General features: G+C 41.4%; 1 protein-coding gene across 2 annotated transcripts in view; it reads left to right on the top strand.

Moving 5' to 3' along the window:
- Positions 1 to 23,931, top strand: part of exoc6b (exocyst complex component 6B) — a 125,364-nt gene that overhangs the window by 45,224 nt on the left and 56,209 nt on the right. For both annotated transcript variants that reach the window (XM_040007141.1, XM_040007142.1), the window contains exons 9-18: positions 1,953 to 2,036; positions 2,911 to 2,957; positions 7,452 to 7,572; positions 7,666 to 7,737; positions 9,199 to 9,296; positions 10,014 to 10,119; positions 10,366 to 10,475; positions 20,176 to 20,287; positions 22,516 to 22,650; positions 22,891 to 23,079. In XM_040007141.1, coding sequence (XP_039863075.1) covers positions 1,953 to 2,036; positions 2,911 to 2,957; positions 7,452 to 7,572; positions 7,666 to 7,737; positions 9,199 to 9,296; positions 10,014 to 10,119; positions 10,366 to 10,475; positions 20,176 to 20,287; positions 22,516 to 22,650; positions 22,891 to 23,079 — 1,074 coding nt within the window. The remainder of the gene's footprint in view (positions 1 to 1,952; positions 2,037 to 2,910; positions 2,958 to 7,451; positions 7,573 to 7,665; positions 7,738 to 9,198; positions 9,297 to 10,013; positions 10,120 to 10,365; positions 10,476 to 20,175; positions 20,288 to 22,515; positions 22,651 to 22,890; positions 23,080 to 23,931) is intronic.

The following is a 23,931-nucleotide window of genomic DNA, read 5'->3' as shown; positions in this document are numbered from 1 at the left end:
CAGTCACGCTCACTCCAGTGTAGTCGTTTATTTATGAGGGGAACCTGCTTGTTATACTGTTTTGTTGTAATTACACTGCTGATTGGCGGATGTGCATATAAAACAAAGATTCACATAATGAAGTTGGTGTGTGAACAGGTACATTCTCAGTATGGTCATCTCAGACAGTATGGAGCGCAGGAGTAGACAAGCCCCACCCACCAGTTCCTCACACCCTCTGTTTGTGTGGGGCAGCCAATCAGAAGAAAGCTGGTGCCATGGACATAAATAGTCTGTGAGCAGTTACTAGAAACATTTGTCTTTCTTTGTTATCAGGTTTTTGGTCGAGTTCATGTTGTTGTAATTTATTCAAGTCTGATCCTCGTGCTGTCTGATCCGTTCTTTCTTTGATTCTCTGCTGGCTCCGCCTGCTGGTGTTCTTCTCTCTTTCAGCTCCTCTCTGTTTCGTTTATCTCTCCTCACCTTCTCTGGTGATGTACTGATCTCAGCCCGTGTTTCTCACCCCGTGCTCACGCTCTCTCAGGGACAGCGAGCGCTGTATAATGCAGAGTTCACAGCGGTTTGATGCCTCTCATTTGTTGAATACACATTGTTCCACTGAGGGTCAAACTGGGAATTAAAAAACACAGTTTTGTCATCTCCAAACAAGCTCAACCTAGTTCTGACACACTACCAGGGAGAGCTGTATTTCTACCATTCACCACATTGTTTTGTTGGTATCTTTGTTTTCAAAGGGCACGGTTCAATCAAGGGAACGACTAAAGAGTGTAGCTGAACATGATGCCAAAATCCACTCGATTTTTCACATACAGCAGCATTAGAGAATTGGTTAAAGTATAACGTTGGAAGCTAATCATGGTATTGATTATTAAATTCCTATCTCTTTAAATAACTGGGGCAATGGACTGCAGGGAACATGAACATAAATGTAATTTCTGAATGTATAAATTTCATATTTCTCAAAAGAAACTGTACCGTGAGGATCGTTTGTCTGATCCCAGATGGAAGGCTAGCATGAACACAGCACACACTCAGTCTGTGTTTTCTGGGACCAGGTGATTGGCGGTGGGGTTAGGCCTCGAGGACTGGACTTGTTCCAGGGTATCCAATAGATGCTCTGTGGCATTTGGGTCGGTGCTCACTGAGCTGTTCCTGAGCAGGTTTTATTTTACGATGGAACATATTATACTGCCTGGTGATGCTGTTGCTTTTTGTCATGAGCATATCAAAGTGACTTCTACTTGAATGCTGGCACCCTATGTTTCCAACAGAGCAGTCGTGTTGTCATAATTAAAGACAAAGTGTATTCATTTATTTTTGAAGCTGCCAAATGTCAAAGTTGGTAAAACAGTGGTGTTTTTGTGTTTGTGGTGTATTTTTATTCCTGTATCTGACCTCCTACAACAGCAACGTCAGCTGGGTAGATATACGTGCGCTGGTCTGGTCAGTAGCTCAGGGAGCTTGTCATGTTATCTGCCCACTCCTGGGCCTTTATCTCTGAGCTCACCGGTTACTGTGGGATCTGGATACGTGTGTGTGTGTGAGAGAAAGAGAGAGAGACTTGTGGTCTATCTTAGCACAACAGAGATAAGGGAGAGAGAGCTTCAGTGTAATGGGAGGAACAGATACGAGATGGTCAAGTTTAGACAGCCGATTCTGTGTCTCTTGCGTGGGTACGTTTTAGTTTGATGTCTGAGCGGTGACGCTAGCCAGCCATCAAAGGCAGCTTCCCTATCTCCCTCTTACTCACGTATGCACTAACATGACCTTCTCCATCCTCATGTGGGTCTACCCTTTTGATTTTGTACCTCATTACATGAGTTCTTCCTCTGTTGTCTACCAACCTCGATTAACCTGAAATACTGGGTTGTATGCTTGTGTTGTTGGCGCTTCACAGGCTGTACTTGCAGTCCATCCCTGCAGCCGTTCTTACCTCCAGTTTGTGTTTTTAGGGTTTGCATGATGTGTTTGAGAACTACTACAGAAAGCAAAGGAGGAAACAGGCCCGTCTCGTACTGCAGCCCCACTCTAACATGGTATGACTCCGCACCCTCACTTTGTGTTATTCGATGCACTGTTATGTCCACACACTCCTAACTACACTGACTCCACCCTAGCCCTGCACACACACACACTCTCAAGCTGTTTTAACAGCCAAGGCCTCAGTCACACAGGCCTAGACTGGCTAGTGACCCCTTGGCAACCACCGATGTATACCCCAACATGTTGGCCTGTGGTTGCTGGCTTTCTACTGGTCAAATACTACTCTACTGGTTAAACTGGTCAAAAAAAAAGGTATATGGTGCTGCAAAGGAAACCTTCTCATGATTGCTTTGGACACCTTAAAATTGGGCTTAAGGTAGAAAGATCACAGAAACATGATAAACTGAGGACTGATGAGTTAGTTTAGTGTTGAGAACAAAAGGCAACGAAATGAAACTGCAGAAAGTGCAACACAAACCAGAAACTGAGAACATTCACCTTCAAAGTAAAGCTTTTGCCTTACTGCTACAACCGGAGTGTTTCAAGATTTGCAGCTTTTATTTTGAAGGCGAACATTAAATACACTGAAATTAAATGTAATTACCCTCCTGTTGCAGGACTCTATTATAAAGCCTGCACCCTTTATCCTGTAAACAAGTAGATAAACAGTGGTTGGACAAAATTGTTATGATGAAAAATACGACAACCTCACATAGAATTACAGTCAATGTCTCTGCCACTTGAAAATGATGAACAGATGTTGCTAATGCATAAAACAAAGATTTTAGATGCATATATTTGAGTAATCGGTTGATTTTCTCTGGTATAAGTTTGTTTCCTGTTATTCTGATATTTGTATATTTTCACATTATTAGTAACTCCCTGTTTCTCCCTCTGTTTGGCCTTTGTGTTGTTATTTATTTCTAGCATGAAACTCTGGAGGGATACCGGCGGTACTTCAATCAGATTGTTGGGTAAGTTCATCCACCCGCTTTTATTTATTTCCTACTCCTTGAAGTTTTTCTAATTCCCTTCTTTAATTTCACCCTAATTGAAAGTGAACTTTTGCCAAAAGGTCAGAATGAAAACGTCTGTTTAGGAATATTTGTAAATATTTTCAAAATGGCTCATAACAGATTTCCACCGACCGACCATCCGCCCGCTCATTGTGAGATTTCTGTGTACCTTGGCAGAGGCGGAGGAACGTTTGAGTGAAAGCAAACATTCAGCATTTAACAGCACCTCATTTCATTTCTTCTGAGTGACTTTTGACCATTTGACATCTTTTCATCTCCCCTCCTCTCAGCTGTTATTCCTGCCCCCCTTTTTTCCCCACTCACACCCCATCCTCCTCCTTTTCTTTACTGTCCTCTCATCCGTCACTCCGTCCCACTTCTATGTTGCGTCTACACACACGTCCGCTCTTTCTCTCTCACATGCACGCAGCAGTGAGGATTGATAGTGTGTGTGTGATGGCGGTTGGCGTGTTGCTGTTATTCCTTCTGTCAGTCTTGCTGGAGCAGACGCTTCTATAAACACTGGACATCAGCTCAGGCTCATGCACTCACCCTCAGGTCTGTTATTCCCATCTGAAGTGCTGGAAAGTGCCATCCTTTGTCTGTTATCCACTAGTGCTTCTTCATCCATGTCTCCCACCCTAATATTCTTTCATCTGCGCTCTCTGTTGACATTAAACACTTCAAAATAACTCCAACTAAGGCTTCCTTTAATATCTGCATTTATTTTTTTATGTAATAGTTGTGCATGCCCACAAAACCAGAGTTATTATATATGTTTAATTAGTAACTGTGCGTGTTTATATGAGGAAACTTATGGGGGCTGAAACTGCCAAAATAACAACAACAAAAAAAGATTAAATGGATGCATTAAATTACATCAAAATTTATTTTTAAAAATCTTCATCACGCCATGTTTGTCTTCCAACTTACTAACTGAAGATTTCTCACAATATGAATGGCTGCCTCCAGGAGACACTCATTAGCAAGCAGAGGCGCTCAGCTCATCCATTTGAAAATGATACCGTTCACTGATGAGCCAATGAATAAGCAAACAGAGAAATATATATTAATGTAATGAACTCAGTTATAAGTTAAAAAATGGGTCAACTAATAAAAACGTATGTACGCTGTTCAAAAAAATGAATGCAACACCCGATCATCAGAGTGCAACAATAATAAAATTCAGCGATATCAGTGTGTCCTGTTAAGAAGTTTGAAGTATGGTGAGGCAATTTTTACTTCTTTGGAGCAAATCAAAGTGACAGAGTTGCTCTGGAGAAGTAACAACAGGACAATCCTCTAAAAAATGGATTGCAGGTGGTGGACAGTCATTGTCTTTATCTTCTTATCTTGGGTTTGGTATTCGTGTCCTTCTCCCTGCTGCTACCATGAGTTGCTACCAGGAGGGCATACAGGTTGCACATGCTTACATGCCAACAGGTTTGCTGTCTCCGCCAGCACAGTCTCAGGTGTGGAGGAGATACCAGTAGATGGGCAGTTACATGAGTAGAGCTTAAAAGGGCTTATACCAGCAGCTGCAGCATCATCTTCTCCTTCATGGAAGGAGGAACAGCTTTGCAACTGTACAGCAGAATAACCTCCAGTGCTACTCACGTTCATGTGTCTCACCAAACTTTCATAATTGGACTCCATGATGGTCCTTAAGTCATTGAGTGGGATCTGTGCAGGTCACTGATGAACTTCAGACTTGGCAGGTTCTCTTCACAGATCCAAACAGGTTCACACTGAGCATGTGTGCTAGATGTGGAGACACAATAGCAGATGTTAAGCGACCTGCAACCTTATTCTGTATGAACAGTTTGGCCCTGGGTTAATGTTAGTCTGCAGAGATAGATGCTTGGAGAAAGTTGTCCATAGGACGGGATAAAAAAATCTAATATGTAAGTTGGATTGACCTAATAATTGTGTGTCTAAATCAGGTTAAATCACTTTCATGGATGTGGTACATTTAAAATCAGAATTTGTACCAAAGTGTTTTCTGGTTGATGCTTTTAAAGCATAAATCCAACATATATGTAAATCAAATGAAAAGCAAAGCTTCTCAAATGTGAAGCTGTTCTGTATCAACTTATCAACAATTTTTAAGTTACAGTTATTCTTTCTCAATGAGTTGAATTTGTAGGGAAATTTGTGCTTTGTTCCACTGTGGTACAAACAGGTAGAAGATGCTGCTTGGTCTTCCATAAAAAAGTGCGCAAATCTTTTAGTTTCTTACATGAAGAAAAAGCTGGAAAAAGTAAAAATCTGTTGAAGAGTGAATCTCATCATATTTATTCCCTTCAGTAATAGCAAAGAGAAAAGTAACCATGCATAGCCGGGCCACTGATCCGACCGCAGTGCGGCTCATTGTGGCCTGGCAATGCTCGGTGGGCACTGGTTTGAGTTAGACGTGTTGTCAGTGGATGTAAACCAAAGTCACTTTGCAGGCGATTTGATCCGTTTCACACAGGCATCATTTCAAGACAGCAGCACAACGTGTGACTGACGGGTTTGTTGCTGTGCTCAGATATCAGCATCCTCGCACGCCTGGCTGGGCGAATGCGCCGTTTGCCTGGCTGTCATTTGCACTTGCAAATGATTTTAAATCAGAGAAACATGGCAGCTCTTCTGGAAAAGTTGTCAGAATTGACTCGAACCATCCCAAAGTAATCTCAGGGTGAAAATAAGCCACACAAGTGTTTGTCTTTTATTTGAGATTGGGGATATCTCTGAACAGTCCCTTCCTCTGCAGTCCAGAAACATGTTTTCATTTGCGTTCCTATTGCCTAATTATTTTTAATTCACTTTGCAGCTGATTTTAAGGATTGTTTTCCACAAAAACATCTTGTAGAAAAAAAAAAAAGGATCATAAAGAGAAAGATGAACCAAAGAAAACCATTTGTCATAGAAAAGATCAGCAGCTTTATTTTTATGAAAACCAGATTTCACATTTCTCTGTTTGACATGATGGAAAATACAGTTATTGTCAAGAGCAGCAGATGGATTAATAAACTGAAACCTAATCTAGATCCTGGTCTTTTAACTGCTTCGCTTATGTGAAAGTATTTCTAACCTTGGTCCGGAAAACATGACAGTACTGTTATATTTGCAAGAGGCAGTATTAGAATCAGTATCCCTTGATCCTCCAAGACTTTCTTACCAGCGAGTCTGAGTACAGCTAACACACAGCTGGACTCGTTGCCATCTCCCACAAGTAGTTTTTTTTTCTTGCTTTCTTCTTTATCTTTGTTGTCTTCTTGGTCTTTTTTTTTTTTCCATCTGCTTAGTCTCCAGCTGCTTAACTCGTCCTTGTCTTGTTTCCTTTTTTCTTTTTTTTCATCTTTTTCCGTCGTCGTTGTCTTCGCCGTCTACAGGATAACCTGGAACACCGTGTGCTGCCGTATTCCATCCGAAGAGAATCGCTGTATACCTTATCGAAAGAAACTAGTACTAGAATTTCATTATGAGTTTTATGAGACGCAGCATCTTGACCAGGCTGAACATGTTTCATGTTTAGTCTTCTTTATAAAGACGTTGTTCTGAATAGTAACAAGTCAACTTCTTTTAACTGTCATATTTGATTTGCCGCAACAAAATCTGTAAGAAATGGCACGTAAACATTAGTGGCATCTCCCGCTAGCTGCTTCAGTGTTTTGCCAGTTGCACGTTTCCACTGGTTTTCAGGTCTAGTTGAACAGATAGGAAAGTAGCTCCTGCACAAAAGGGATTAGAACAACGGAAGGTTTTGTATCACTGGCTTTGATTTGTGACATTGCTGCTAAGATTTTAGGTCTTTTTTTTGTTTTTTGTGGTGCGTAGGGGACTAAACAGAAAGCACAATTCAGTTCTGTAACATTCAAGAGGAGGCAGACTTCTCTACAGCACATATATCAGAAACTGGGCAGCCAACTCCAGAACAGTCTAAAGGATAAATGTCACTGCAGCTCAGTATTCTGCCAAATATGTGAATCTGATTTACGGGTGGACTGTCCCTTTAAATCTGTTTGTATATCCCTTCCAAAGTGCACCTAAGACAAATCCAATTTGAATCCAGGAAACACTCCTACTCAAATATTTTTCAAGTTATATCTCATTTATTTAATTTGTACAAAATCTGAAGTGTAACAAGGACAATTTGCTGTTGCGCTGGAGGTTTCAGGCCAAGCTATTTCTTGGATAGTAATGGTAGAAACACTCTGGCACCTAACCTCCTGGTTTTTGTGCATATTGAACTGTAATATAACATGCAAATTAGTGTGCTTCAGTGAGCTAGGTGGATTTGGACATAGCCCGGCACTCAGTATTTATGCAAAGCTAAGCTAACCATGTCCTGGCTCCAGCAGGAGTGGTATTGTTCTCCTCCTCTTACTTTTGGCAGGAGCGTGATTAGGTATATTTACCAAACTGCCTAAGTAATTCCATCTGTCTCTCTGTTCTCCTCGCTTGCAGCTTCTTTGTTGTGGAGGATCACGTCCTGCACACCACACAGGGTTTGGTCAACAGAGCATACGTAGAGGAGCTCTGGGAGTTGGCGCTGTCCAAAATAGTCGCTGCCCTGAGGACGCACTCTGTGAGGCGAATCACACACACTCATTAAATACAAAATGCATGTTTCCACAAGTCTGAAATGACACAGACACACCCCTCCCTCCTGTTTCCTTAGTCATACTGTGACGACCCTGACCTGGTGCTGGATCTGAAGAACCTCATTGTCCTGTTTGCTGATACTCTGCAGGTATGTGTGTGATTAATTCCTAATATTTCACTTCGAAAGGAAGGAAATCCTCTCGTTCCCTTTCGCATCACGCTATATGAAATGCTGTTGTGTTTTTGTACTTCTTGTTCAGTTATCTTGGCACATGTCTCCTAAGATATTTGACCCCAGAGGCCCGTGATTCTTGTTCAAAGCATGTTTTGTAGTTTTTACAAAACAGACTGCTGCCAGTCTCTTAAAAAAAGAGACTTTCTGTCTTAATTCGTCCGTTTTTAGAAATGGACCTTAATCATGTGCTGTCAGTTTGCGCTCCATCCATTTATTTTCTGGCTGTATTTATGAACTAGCCTGGATGGATTGAGTGTGATGTATGAGAGGATGAAGGGGAGATAGAGGGGATGTGGGTGAAAACCGGATGGGAGAAACATTCAGAGAAGAGTGAGGCACATTAAAGGCGGGGAATGATGAATGTGTGGTTCGATGTCCAAAAGTCATTCATGTACAGAGATGAAGTGCTGCTGAATGGCTAAATTTCTACTCATTGTTTATGTTTGAGGGCGTTTCTGTTTTATTTTATTATTATTTTTTGGAATTCTTCTGTATTTCTTCCAGCAGAGAGGAAACTATACCTTGGGTTTTCTTTATACCACACTCTCAGTCTTATGTTGAAGGCATGTTGTTTTCCAACCTCATTTTAATTGGTCCTTCCATCAGTCTTTATTTTGACATTTCAGACATTTGATGCAAAATATTGTTTTGAAAAATCAAATAATTATGTGTTTAATCTCATCCACCTGTATCAACTTAAAGTCCTCCTAGAGCGAAGTCTTGTCAGACAGCAGCCCTGTTAGCCAGCTATGTGCTGTCACAATCTTCCCAGGAACATGTCCCAGTAAAAACACCCCAAGGTCAGATCGTTCAATGCTCAGAGAAACTGCAAAAAACCCAAGAGCTGCAGCTTAGACTTTACGAGCCTCAGTTAGCTCATAACAGTGCAGTTACAAAAAGACTAAACAAGTATGGCTTGCTTAGAAGGTTTGCCAGAACAAAGCCACTTCCCTCTAAAAAGAACGTGACAGCACAGCTTAAGTTTGCAAAGTTGCATCTTAGCAAACCACATGTGCCACATCTGGAGAAACCCAAACACAGCATATCAGCATAAACACCTCATACCAGCTGTCAAGCACAGTGGTGGAGGCATGAATATTTGGGCTTGTCTGTCTGCTCCAATCTCCGTGGAAATATCCTTGGACAAGATACTAACCCCAAAATTGCTCTCCGATGCATCCATCGGAGTATGAATGTGTGTGAATGTTAGATAGAAGCCCTTATGTTAAAAAAAACATAGTGTGTAAATGGGTGTGAGTGAGTGAACGAGGCAAGTTGTTAACCATTTGAGTGCTCAGAGCAGAAAAGTGCCATATAAGAACCAGACCATTTACCATGGTTTCACATGCAGCTGCTCTTCTTTCCCTTCTGCAGGGTTATGGTTTCCCTGTGTCTCAGCTGTTTGACATGCTGCTGGAGATGAGGGAGCAGTACGGAGAAATCTTACTCAAGAGATGGAATGTCACCTTCAGGTAGCGAACGTTTTGTTTCCACGCTCTCCTGATAGCTGTTTTTCAGTAGCTGGGTTCTAAATACTCCAGTGTGTGCCGCACTGACCTTCACCTCTCTAACGATAAGGTCATGAAGCTCGTACACACACACATATTTGTGCAGCAGCGCATGTCTGTGGGAAACGTCCTGGTTTTGAAGTTTTACAACCAGCCAGAGAGAGGAAGTGTTTTAAAACAACGTCCGGAACATTCTCTGCCCTTCAATGGGTACTACCCCCTACAAAACTCTGAGTGTGAGAGTGCGTGTTTGTATTCGGGCTAAACGTGCCATTGTTTCAGCAGCGCTTTTGTCCAATGACACCAGTGGGACTTGCAGCAGTGAGAACGGACAAACAAACACACACTCCCTCTCTCCTTCCTCCATCTTTCTCTTTCACACACACACACACATCGTGGAAGCCACAGGAATTTTGTGTTGTATTGTTGGGGAGAGGGAGAGAGCGCGCTCCGGTTCACGGCCTCTCCATGGAACGCTGGAACGTCCGAACTCTGGAGTGCCAAAAAGACGCGGGGGTGGTGAAAGAGGGCAGGGTGGTAAGAAAACCTCAAGAATTAAAACGACCCCCAATGGGATGATTGTTTATATGCATCCTCTGTGGGTGTGGGTGTGTGTTGACCTCTTTGGAGAAGATGGGAAGTTATTTACCTTTGATTTATTTGTTTCTTTGCCCTCTGCAGGCAGGTGATAGACCAGGACAACTACAGTCCAATCCCAGTCTCAACGGAGGAGGAGTACAGACAATACACTTCCCAGTGTCCCTTTCAAGACCCCGAACTGGAAAAGGTAGAGAACATAGACGATATAAAAGTGTGCAAAAAGAGAAAATATACCCTGAAAAGTGCTGCATGTTGCTTCTTGCAGTCATGTCAGTTTAATTTCTTCCATGCAAAAGCTTCTTCCCTTTAGGAACTCTCAAGAAAAAACTACCTCTATGCTTGAACTTGCTCAAGTTAGCTTTTGTGCAGTATGTGAATTAAAGTTTGAGTAAAATCTCACTTAATCTCTTATTTTTCGCCCCATTTCCTCCAGCTTCCCTTCCCAAAGAAGCTTCCCTTCTCAGAGTTTGTGCCAAAAGTCTACTGCCAGCTAAAAGAGTTCATCTACGCTTGTCTGAAATACTCTGAGGACCTTCATCTCAGGTACATGCGCTGGATGCTTACACTCCTCTGCCACTGACAGTCCTGGTGTCAGAGTTTAGTGGTTTTGATTTTACAGATGCTTCTATAAGCAGCGTGGCAACACTGATTAAGGACAGCCAGCTGAAGGTGAATAGATTTGTTCTGTTCACCTTGAATCTGATTTTTCTGTGGGCAGCAAGCAAACAGTGAAACGCATTCAGTGACAGTCGTGGTTTACAAGATTCAGAAAGGATTGTAGCTCCAGATATGAGTCACTTCAATAAATCTGTGTTGGTACACATTTAAATGTACATTACTGTGCAAAAGTCTTGCGCACGTCTCAATTGTATATATTTGAGAAGAGCTTGAAAGTCAATATTTAGTACGGCCACCTTTTAATCTTCAATAAAGCCTGAACTCTCTTAGCTTTCTTGTGATGTCTTTAAGTATTTCTCCAGACTACTTGAAGGATATTCAAAGTTCTTCTTTGGATGTTGGCTGACTTTTGGTCTGTTCTTTGTCAAGATGATCCCACATTGCTTCAATAATGTTGACCCAAGTTTGAATTCATCCCTCTGTAAGACCTGTTGCCACTAATGTTCTTGTGTAATTTGGCATAGTGCAGCCGTTTCCCCCTGTTTGGCACAAAATAAAGAAATGAGGTGTTGTTCAAGACTTTTGCGCACAGTATTGTCTAATAGATCTGATGCTATAATGAAGCTTCCCAAAAGGAAAGGAAATACAAATGAAATAGATAAATATGCAGGTGTCTGCGTTAAACCTCAGGCTCACAGCATTTTCATATCCACTAGTTACGCTCTGATCATCTCCCACATCATTCCAAATAGTTATACATTCCTGGTAGCACAAAAGAAGAAGAATTTATTGTCTTATCAAATTATGTCTTTGGGATTCATTTAAATAGTTTACTCCCCACATTATTCACTCTGTAAGAGAAGCTCAAAAAATATATGGAAAAATAGACGGAAGCTGTTCAGTCGCTAAGGTCTGATTTGAGCTTGATTCAGACTTTAGACGAACAGAAACAGTAGAAACAATAGAAACAATAGAAACAAACAGAATGCTAGGACTTCCCCCCCCCTCATTGCTCTTTGCTGTGGTTTATTTTGTTCCCTGGGGGCAATCATATTTAGGTTTTCCACTTCTTTTTACATTCACTCACGTCCGTTCCGATCGTTTCAAAAATCTCACCCCAGGAATTTGCTGCTGTTTGTGAGTCCTTATATTGATGCTATGATTCTTATCCTCATGTTGAGGAGATGATTGTTATTCTCTGACTGAAAAATTCCAAAACTCTGGGGAAAAAGTAGTCGGGATTGTTGGGAGCTGCGTCGACCCAAGTTGTAGTTACATTTCTATGAAGGTGCAGCTTATAGCCCAGTGTTTCAGGGGAGATCGTGGTGACAGCGGAGCATAAATGTCCAGAAACTCATCACTTCACCTACAAAATGTCGTCTCTCATCACCTCACAAAAATCATTTACAGTAAAAGATTTAGATGAGAGCTGATTGTATTAGCTGTCTTTAGTAATAACAAAATCTGCATTTGCAATGACTGCACGCTGATGCGGACTCATCAGTCTCTACCATTTCGTTGGGTAACTATCTGTAGTCTGTGGTACTTATAAAAAATCGTTCAAAAGTCATTGAAATGGGCTTTTGTGTGAGCAATTATTCATATTCATTTTTTTTTTTTTATTCAGGCAAATATTTTCACCAGGTCAGGATCAATTGTTGCAGCTCAAACGATTCAGATTGACCACAAACTTCAATGCCTGCACACCTTCTCCCATTCATTCTCACTGACACGCACACACAAACACTCAGCAGACAGCAGACGCCGTTTGGTTGATTGGTTCTTTCCATTCTGACCAGGGGTTTTTGTCTCATTAGATCTGGCTCGAGTGGGATACAACACACACACACACACACACACACACACACACACACACACACACACACACACACACACACAGGACCACAACTCTGCAATCAAATGCAGCTTCTGTTCTGAAAAGGTTAAATGGTAAGCGTGTGTGTGGGTTATGGTTGATGGAAGAATTAAGTAAAACAATGCAGCTACTTTTCTCCTGAGAAGATGAGCAATCAGGAAACAACTTCCGCTGTCCAGAGGGATTCAGCAGGCCTGGGCCTCAGCCAGACACAAACACACACACACAACAAATTTCCCGCTTAATGTAAAAGCTAAAGATCCTCACTTTGAGCTTGAAAAAGCAGAACAAAGAACTGAACATTCACTTCCAGAATAGCACGGACTCTGGGTCCTTCAGTGTGAAACACATTATTAGAGTCATGTTCCGATTTGCGTTGTGCGTTCCAAATGAATAACATTTTTTATTTGTACCTTTAACTCCGAGTCATATAGCTTTAATATTTTTGTGCTCTTGTCCGCTTATGTAGACGAAGCTCTACGAATGTTTAGTGGCTCCTTGTGCGTATGTGTGCATCAGTTGATTCTCCCTGGGGGCTGGGAATTGGGGAGGTGCCATTGATCCGTGACCGGGGGGAAAAAGGAGACGGCGGCAGGAGCAGGGATGATTGGGGATGGGGAAAAAGAAAAAAGAAAGTCCAAGGCCTCTAATTAAAGTCATCGGTTTAGAAAAGCAGAACAGTTTTGTGTTTGTGTTAGAGACAGTTTAGTCACCATCTTTGCCACAGATCTGTGTGAAAATGAATCAAGCTGAAGAAGCCTGTGTCTCTGGCACTTTCTAGAGCATATGAGCTCTCTGAAATGCTAAAAATTGAAAGCATGAGCAGAATTCACTGGAGCACAAACAGTAGAAGTAGTAGTCTTCTGTATTTGTTGAGGACTCGTTCCTACAAATACAGTCTGCTTTGGTCAGATTTATTGGACAGTGGAAACGATTCTGTGTGCGCGTCTGGACTCTTGTGTCTGAACCTGTCAAAATGTTCCCGACAGATGTTTTTCAAGTAAAAGTTTCTTTCTGGTCTCTTGCTGACCAGACAGCACTAATCGCTCTTCTCAATCAGAGGAATGACTCCACTGTTTGACCTGGCTGGATTTTTTTTTTATGGCCGTGCACACCCTGCTATCTGGTTACTGCAGTGGCATGCCTTCCTGCCTGTTTCAAACAGACATATACATGGATACACAGATCCGGAAGCAGACGGGATGATGGTGCAGGATTTTGGTCACTGATCCCAAGCACCCCCCACACTCCGACCTCTGACCGTAACCTCTGTTCACTTTTATAATTTGGTGGAAAGTGGGTACACTTGCATGCATATGCGCAAGTGTACTTTAGTGCCTCCATGTGTGCTTGTCTTCTCCTGTTGTTCTAGACTTGTGTGTTTCAGGCAAGCTGCCATAGTAGCTATAAGGATGACATTTTTAGCCTTGGGGTTGATAAAGCCACCACTTTGGTCCAAGTTCAAATATCGAAACATTTACCCAATAGTTCTGCATTTCCGCACAATAGACTTTAAATAAAAACTGGATCTACCCACTGTGATGTTACTCACTATTATGGAAACTACCTCTTTTAAGCTACAATTTCACCATCATTTTTTTTCATGTTTTATAAAACCTGGAGGTGACAACTGAGCTATACTGACTGTTCTGACTAACAAATTGAGGTCACGACTTACTTATTTGACTTGCATGGGAACCATTACCTACTAGTTCAAAAATCTATGCATTCCAGGAATTCAAACATGTTCATGTGCTGTGAAAAAGTATTTACCCCTGAATATAGATAGATAGATAGATAGATAGATATATAGATAGATATAGTTGAACAGTTGTGAACCTTCCCAGGAGTGAATGGGCTTCCAAAATTACTCCAAGAAAACATCGATGACTTATCCAGGACGTTGTAAAAGAAAACCAAAAAACATTGCACATTAGTACATTGAAATAGTTAAGCAAAAATGGCATCCATGGAAGAGTTTCAAGGACAAACCCACTGTCAAACCAAAATAATACAAAGGTTCATCTCACATTTGCCAAAAACAAATCTTGATCATTCCCCAAGGTGGAAAATATGTTGCCTACTGTTCGAAAGCCACAGCTGTTATGGACCAGTCAGCTCTCTATAAGCCCTGGCTGATATGGTCAAACTTATCGGTGTGTTAGGTGTGGAAATATATCGGTGGTTTCAAATTGATATCTACTAAAAATCTCTGTGTTTGAATCTCAGTGACCTTGACCTTAAATGACAAGTGAACTGACCTTGAAAATCTTGTGTATGCAATTACTCGAGAAGGAAGTCACTTAGGATACCATCTGGTAGGAGGGTGAGGAGTCCTAGTTGCTGTTGCCAGTATTTTGCAGAGTTTTCTAGCACTGTTGACTTTAGAACTAACTAGTAAATCGTAACTACTCAATCTGTGTTATCAAAGCATCTAGTAAAAGACAAACCTGCCTTTCCAATAACTCAAATACAGACTGACGTCGTACTGGTGCTGATTTTCAAGCTCTTGCATCACCTTCTCCCCAGTTCGTCATATCTTCCATCCCACATCTGCAGCATCTGTTCACTGCAGCATTCATTTAAAAAAATGATGGTCTTAGCTCTGTCACTATTCTTTTTTTGTTACTTTCTGTCTTCCCAGTTGGTGTCTGTGTTTAAGAGATCTTAAGTTGGAAAGCATTTTCTCTGGCATTACTCTGTATTTTTTCACGTATCAGTGGACTTGCATGCAAAAGACAATTATATTCGTGTTCAAAGATAAGTATGATAAGCTCTAAGAACTAATTTATTTGGAGCAGCTGTACTTTTTAGGTGTAGTTCTGCAAGTTATTAATAATCCCATTTATCAGTTTATCCAAAGTTCGTTGCGTTCACTATTAGATATGAGTTCATTATGCCTGTTCAGGTAATATCAGGTGCAAAGAGGCTTTTTTTTTTTTTTTGGTCTGGATGTTTGTCGAACTCAAGAAACACTTTGGATTGAACATGTCAGACCCTTGGATGATACGTGTATAGGAGGCTGTTGTTTGAACTATTGCAGTACTACCTCAGAAATTCTATTATTTATATTCAGTTTGGAAATGATTGTATAGTCTATCGTGCCAAGGTAGCTAAAGCAGACAACTAAGACATAATTATAGGCCTGACGAAGACCTGAGTGTTGGACTGGCAGGAGCCTGAGTGATGAAGGCTGTGCAAGTTTGTGACGTTTTTGGAGGAGAAGGAGATGAGGTGATGTTGGCATGAAAATATGTGCGAAAGACATCAACCTGTAGCCTAGAGGTAGATCAGCGGGAGCTGTTAGCCAGAGGATGGTGGAGCTCATGATGAACCAGTTGGAGAACAGTCTGGAAGGTGAAAATGAGAAGTGCTGCCACACAGATGCCCATGAGCCGGTCCAGTGGAAGAAGACTGTGGGTGTGAATCTGTCAAACTGTGAATATGAACGAGTGTGTTGCTGAGAAACGGCATGCATGCTCAGCCAGCCCATTTGAGGTAAAGACTGGAAAGAAAACAGAGGCGATTGTAGATGAAAATGTCAACACTTATTGGCCACATTTTCCCCACAAATACAATCAAGTGATTCAAAATTAAGCTGCAGATGTCAGTCTTGTTCACAGGCAGGTATTTGATTGCAAACACTTCAAGACGCTGTGGACGTCAGAGTGGTAATATTTCCAGAGCGGTGCTGGCACGATAACAACAGGCATGAGCACATGCTTATGTTTGAGACTGGGAGAGCTGAGTAGTTCTTTGACATCGGTCAGTTGGAAGTTTACCATGACAAATGTGTGAATGCAAATAGTCTGGATTGCCTCAACCCATTTTTGATTTCCAGGGGGTGTTAACAACAGATGTAGACAATGTACACAATGTTTCTGGATGCAATTGGATAGACCTGCATCAAGTCCGTGAAATGGATCGTGGGAAGTAACACGGCATTAGAGAACAATTAGAGGTGTTATATGGAAATCGTTCTGAATTGTAGAGGCCTGCAAGAAGAAATGAATCAAATTCATCTAAGTGATGCTGGACGTGATTCCTAGTGATGAATCTCCAGATAGCATTTCAGCATGGAAAAGATCCATCTTGTTTGTTACATTAAAGAAATTATAAAGAAAGCAGTTGTAATATATCGTCAGACAGTGTTGGGTGTAACGCATTATTAAGTAACGAGTTACTGTAATTAAATTACTTTTCCACTGAAAAAGTAGAGTAACTGATTACTGTTCATTTTTAGGTATTTTAATTACAGTTACTTACAATGTACTTGCGTTACATTGTAAAATAATTAAACTGGCTGAATATCATTATTTAATTTCAATAATTTGTCTTCTAAACATAGAAGTAAACTCTGCCGCTTTAATATCGCTGTAGTGCAGCTGCACGTCATTTCGCGCCAGTTTGCTGCATAGTCGTATTCTAAAGCGGAAGATGTCGGACTCGGCTGAAGCGAGTGGCTGTTTTATGAAATGGACATATTCCCGTCTCTTCACTTTTCTGAAACAAGCAGACAAGAACATTACAGTAATATGTAAAAACTATCAGCTGCTGTTAATAGCACGAGTAATCTACCGAAGCGCCTGACACGAGAGCATAGACGAACACTTCTGAGTGATCCTTGTTCATCATCCATGGGTAACAGTGCAGCAACTCCTGCCAAGCAGCAAAACCTGATTTTACTTCAGCAGCACAGAAAGCGTCTGAAGGTGAGCTTAAAAAATGATTGCAGGCTGCATTGTGGAAGAGATGCTACCGCTGCGTACTGTAGAGTCTCCGTCTTTAAAAAAATGTATTTATTATTTAAAGAGTTTAATTTCTATTGTTTGTCCACTCAAGGTTTATAGGGATTTTAAGAAGTATTTAGTTAATTTACTTATTGAGTAATTAAGTACTTTAAATACAATATTGATTAAGTAATTAGTAATTAATTACTTTTTTAAAGTAACTTACCCAACAATGTCGTCAGATAGCCTGCAGATTTTCATTTGCGATTAACTGTGAATGTCAGAAGACTACAATCTTCAAGCTGTTACAAGCTATAATTGGCTTTTATCTTTAGGTGGGGGAGAAATAAGCATCTCTGTGGAACTTTATATGTCACATTTTTTATGTTACAATGTTAGTAACCCAACTAGGATTTAGTTATGAGTAGTTTTTGGCCTAAATCTCAGCATGAGACTGATTTAAAGGAGTTATTGGCAGAATCTAAAGTTAGCACATTCTTTATATATATTGTGGAGCCAGTTCATGACCTTTAATAATCGTTTGTCTCTTCATTCATTCTTTTGTTTGTTGTACTAATAATTTATATGTGCAATCTCTGGGCAGGTATGTGCAGCAGTAGATAAAGTATAGGATATAAATACAAAATATAAGCAAGGTAGTTATTTTCAAATTCTTGGCAACTACTGTTCTGCCTGCCAGGGCCATGTGCCTAGTGCACAAGGCACCAAACCCCTGCAGTGCCTGCTGAATGGACGGATCGATATACAGAGCATAAAACCTTATGTGTCAAACGCACCTGCACCTCTGCAGATAGACACCCTCTATTTATGAACCAGAATACCTCATCAATATATAAGTGCTGCATGAAAAGATTAGGAAATGCTGGTTTTGGTTGATGTTCACATTGGTTGGTTTTGTAAAACAGAAACATGTGACCTATGTAGTGTAGCTGTAAACGCAAGACTGGATGTCAAAAAAGTTGCAACTCCCTGAGCAGACAGTTGCAACTTTTAATACGCAGAGAAGCTCATCAGACTTTCATATCTGTTGTGTGCTGAGCTGCAGTTCACAATCACACTGACTGAAACACTTCTGATTTTTGCTCTCGGTGACATCATAGCAGCTTTTCTGTTCCTCAGCATCATTTTCGGTTGCTTTGCGAGCTGCTGGGACGTAATGTGGTATGAAATCCGCTGATTCAGTGACGGATGATCCAGAGAGCTGTGCTGGGGAGCCAGTGAAGCGCGAGAATCAAGCACGACTGGAATGCTTTTAGCTTGCCATCGTAGTTTGCGAGACACACGCTGGTGGCGGTTACACACACACACACACACACACACACACACACACACACACACACACACACACACACACACACACACACACACACAGCAGAAAGACACACAGAGGGAGAGCAGAGTTTACTTGGCTGGCAAATCGGTTACCACAGTTGATTCTTTTATTAAATGTAGGGAGTGCTACGTGGCACAGTTACTTACTGCCACACGTTTGAACGTCCACAGTGTTTTGTGTGTATTCAGCCCGTCGCTGTTTTCACTGCTGACTGTGTTCATTTTTTTCGTTGTTGTCATCGCTGATGCTGCTGCCTGTGTATTTTTAGAAAATACCTCCTGGGCGTGCTGTAAACACGCCTCATCTGAACGCTTCTGGCTTCCCTTTGACAGCGCAGACCGCCGTGCATTTATTGTGACTGATGGCAGCATAAATACAATGAAACTCAAACCCAGCTCTGCGGTGTGTCTATATTTGTATATGTATGCGCGCGTTTCGGTGAGTTCACCAGCATACATTGACTTTTTGCCACTCTCCACCATTTCTGTCCACTCGGCACTTCTGCCGCTCCAGGAATCTTTTTTCTGTCTTCCTCCACCACCCCCTGCAACCTTTGCTCTGAATTGTCGGAACGTTTTTAGGATTCCTCTGCTTTTTTGGAAAAGCAGTGAGTTTGAATTCCAGCTTTCGCTCTCCCTCAGGCAACTCAGTGTGCATGTGTGTTGAATTCCAGGCACAGACAATTTACTGATTCAGTTGGAATGTATTTGTTGCCCACAGGGCTCTGGATTCAAACACAGAAAATAAAACACACACACAAACACAGATTGTTCATCATCCCTCAGCGGGAGAAAGCGATTGCTTTCATTCACAGTGATTATCTCTGCCTGTGCGACTCGTTTTGACCTCCCCTGACCTTTTTCCTGCAAGAGCGTGCATCATCTTCTAATACTGTGTGTTTTACCTCGGGTCTCTCATGGGTTACGACCTCTCTTCTGTCTGTACACGCAACCTTTTGCCTATCACACCGAGCCCGAAGTCACACGACTTTTTGTGTAGTTGTTTCCAGGAACGTGTTGTTATTAAACAGGAGGCCAAAGAAAGAGACACCCTGCCATAAAAAACTTTACTGGACCCCCAAAACTGTGCAGAAAATAGTCTGGGTTTCTTCACCAAACATCATCCGCATTTCAAACATAACAAAACTGATAGCGTGTCGGAGATTCGTTAAGTGGGTCTGATTTTTCTGCCATCAAACATTTGTTTTAATAGGAAATTTGAGCTCATTTCAGAGTTAAGTCCGCTGGCTGAGCACAGCTGGTAACTTTACAACTATTAAAGCTTTAAGAATTTTAAGAATTTGGAGGAAGAAGTTTGATTTCTGTGATATTCTGTGGTCATACATTTAGGATCATGAGTCCTAAATGACCAGTTTTTGGTTGGCAAGTTTAAAGCTGAAGTCTTATCAGGGCATTTAGGATGGCGTTAGAGTTTTAATGAGCCTGACAGCTCATAACATGGTAATGTACTTGTTAGAGTTGGCTGACATTTAGACTTTTTCCCAAATGGAGAGAGTCGCAGACAGAGAAATTCACTTAAACTGTTTGTACTGGCTTTCGGGCGTAGCAGCTCTCTGCAAGAAATGGAAGAAATCGCTTCTGCACAGTCACAGACTCTCTCCCGTTCTCTTCGCTTATGTATTTATTATGTATGTGTTTTTCTCAGCTCCACAGAGGTGGACGATATGATCCGCAAATCGACAAATCTGCTGTTGACCAGAACTCTTAGCCACTGTCTGCAGTACGCCATTAAGAAGAAGAATGTCGGACTGGCAGAGGTAATGTGTGTGTGTGTGTGTGTGTGTGTGTGTGTGTTTTCCAAAAAAAGTGGACAGATAAAACCACAATGGTCACTCCAAAAGGTCAGACATTTTTCTGAACTGAGGAAGATGTGGGGAGTTTCTGTTCTCTTACTTTGGATTTAATATTTTCGTCTGACCAAAAACCATAGACGCAGAATTAAAGTTGACATAAGTTGAGCGTTTTGACGCTTTCCATCTTGTTTTTTGTTTGTTTTGTTTAGTTTTTTACCTGAATTTGACAAAACAGAGAATACGTTTATTTATATAGTGTCAAATCACAACAACATTCGCCTCACAGCACTTTTTATTGTAGAGTAAAGACTGTGCAATATTAGAAAGAATCTCCAACAATCAGATGACCTCCTACGAGGGGACACTAGGCAACAGTGGGAAGTCGCCGTCTGCTGCGACTAGCTTAAGGGGTGAGAGGAAAAAGAGGCAAACTGAGATTACTCTAATGGGATTATAACTGACAAAATAAACTCGCTGTATTAAATAAGGACAGAGAGAGAGTGTTAAATGGGTGGATACAGATGTATGTCTATTTTTGTCCCCCAATAAACCACTGGTGAGGTGGATATCCCTTATATGGTCTTCTCAGGCACTCTGACTGTGAGCACAGAAGCCCCACCCACCTGCTGTTTATACCTTCTGTTTGGAGCCGGCAGCCAATTAGAAGAAAGTTTAACGACCATTACAGTAGTTTCTGGGGTTTTTTGAAGGGCAGCTGCACAGTTAGAGGTGACCCTCACTAACTTCTGATGCACACCCAGTTATTTTGTTCTATAATGAGGTTCAGAACAGAGCTTCAAGTAATACTCCTAGCAGGCTTTCACATAGTAAGAAACTTATAACAACTTAAAAAAAAAAAATCTTACTTCATCCTCAACAATTTCTGTCTTTTATTTCTGTATCTAACAACAAAAACAGGGATGACGTTGAGTTGCAGTCAGACGCATGTGCAGTGGGGTCGAAAAACCCTATTCACTGAACATGGTTCCGGTCCCAGCAGTGGGGCCCACCCTGCTGTTTGCAGAGTAAGAGGAACTAAAGCAGCTTGTGTCAGACAGGATGAACAGAGGAGCTGCACCAAGACCCACTATAAGATAAACAAGGATTATTCTGAGCTGGGACTCATGCAAAGCTGCTCTAGTCGAGAGAACAAATAACATTGCCAATAATGACAGTGAAATTATGAAGAGATGGAGACAGAGCTCTACTGAACAAATGCTCATTAGACTTGTGTTACAATAATGGCCTCTGAATGGTGGATTTTTGCAGTGATGTGAGCCAGTAAACAAGTGAAGTCTTATGTTTTTGATTCTATCTTTTATTATGTTGTTTTCTTTGGCAAGTGCAACTTTTGTCACCCCTGACACTTGTAATAACCTTCTCAGAGTGAACATGTTACTCTAAAGTCGCTTGCACAACTTCAGAGTAGTTCTCTTACTCGGAATGGCGATTCTCAGCATTTCCAGCTCATTTACTTTCCCAAAAACAGACATTTCCTCTTTTCGGCCCACTGTTATTGTTGTCCCATCGCTGCAGAATGTGATGTGAAGTAATGATTTAATATTTTCCACTTTCCGTTGCTGTTTATTTTCATGCTCAGCGGCTACACTAGAGCACAAACATCATTAATTCACGGGGACAGGATGTAATGATAAGACGACGTGTTATGGAAAATTCAGCACGTCTGCATCCTTTATTAAACAAGTTCATCTAAGAATCACAAAGCTCTATTTGTTGTTCAAATTAAGGCTTATGAGGAAGTCACTAGACTGATTGTTGCAGAATGTGAAAGCATTTGCACACCCGTTTGCTCCTGTCATTGCGCGTATTGCAGTTTGGATTCGATTAACGCATAAAAATTCACGATTAAAGCCAAAAATCAAGTAACCGTTTGTACTTTTTAACCTAAGAAATATCAGTAAACGTGGCAAACGTATTCCACACGGTCCACAGGAGACATTATACTTTTAAATTCGGTGGTGTGTTTGATATTTGGCTTTTTGGCGAGCTCTCTGCCCATTTCATCGAAAAATTGCCCACATGCTGGAAAAAAAAGTCGAACTGTTCAATATGTTCCACTTGCAAAAGATGACACATTGTGAAAAAATGTGAGGAAAAAGAACTATCGGCTACGCAACAAAAGGAGAAAGAATCCAAAGATGACCGGCTACATGTCTGTCCTGTTTGTGTAGTTGGTGCAGGTGATCATTAACACCACTCACCTGGAGCAGAGCTGCCACTTCCTGGAGGAGTTCATATCAAACATAACCAATGTTCCTCCTGACACAGTAAATGCTACCAAGCTGTACGGCACCTCCACCTTTAAGGTAAGGCTGCTCTTTCTTCCTCTGTCTCCTCTTTTCTCCCCAGCTGTTTTACTCTTTCTTTATTCCCCCATTCTTCTTGTCTTTTTCCTCCTTTCCACACAGTTTGTTTATCGTGCCATGCATTGTCTGTCTGCAACATGAAGGCACGCACGTGTCTCCAGTTTGTAAATTCTATGATACTTTTCCTTTGTTTCTTTTCTTTTTTTAAAATTCTCTGTTGGTTACAATCTTCTCTCGCAGGATGCTCGTCATGCTGCAGAGGCGGAGATCTACACCAGCCTGAATGCAAAGATTGACCAGTTCCTGCAGCTGGCTGATTACGACTGGATGGCTGCGGTGCCCGGAGGCGAGAATCTGGCTGCCAGCGACTACCTGATTGACCTGATTGCTTTTCTTAAGAGCACCTTCAGTGTCTTCACCAATCTGCCTGTTAGTAAACACATGAATACACACACACACACACACACACACACACACACACACACACACACACACACACACACACACACACACACACACTATAGACTTTACAGCATTGGAACACCAGAACAGAGAATCGAGCCATTCAGCACAACTAAGGAAATCTGCAAATCTCACCTGCAAATATAAAGAACTAAATAACTATAACAGTGCTCCATCCATCCATTTTCCATCCAGTTTATCCAGGTCAGGGCTGTGGGGCTGCAGCCCAGCTGCCACAGGGCGAGAGCAGGTGAGATCAGTACACCCTGACAGGTTGCCAGTCTGTCGCAGGCTAACACAGAGAGACGTACAGTCATTCACACTCACATTCCACACATAAGATTACATTTTAGATTCACCAGTGAACCTAATCTCACTAACTGCATGTCTTTGTACTGTGGGAGGAAACCAGAGTACCACGAGACAACCCACTCAGGCACCCAGGACCTTCTTTCTGTGATGAAACTGTGCTAACAACGATTATCGTGCTGTCCTACAGCAGACGGCGATTAAATTATAACTTAAAATGAATTTAAGTAAAAGAAGAGGAGGAGAATGTAATGTTTTAAAATGAAAGTGAGGAGTAAAATTGATAAGCTTTCTTAAAAAGTTTTTAAAGATGAATCTCAAACTGCTACAGAAACAAATGTACAAAACTTGGGGATTCTGGCAGGTTTGGGTGTTGTTGGCCAGAATTAACTAAGTTGACATAAGTGTATACAGCGTGCTTCGGTTTAGCAGCAGGTATGGTGGATGTTGTAGTGTTCACAATATGTGGGTCATTAAAGTGTTTATCAGAGAGAAAAAACAACCGCCTGC

The sequence above is a fragment of the Simochromis diagramma genome, unplaced genomic scaffold (assembly GCF_900408965.1).
Source record: "Simochromis diagramma unplaced genomic scaffold, fSimDia1.1 OVJJ01000531.1, whole genome shotgun sequence".
Taxonomy (NCBI): Eukaryota; Metazoa; Chordata; class Actinopteri; order Cichliformes; family Cichlidae; genus Simochromis; species Simochromis diagramma.
This window is presented reverse-complemented; position numbering and strand designations above follow the sequence as displayed.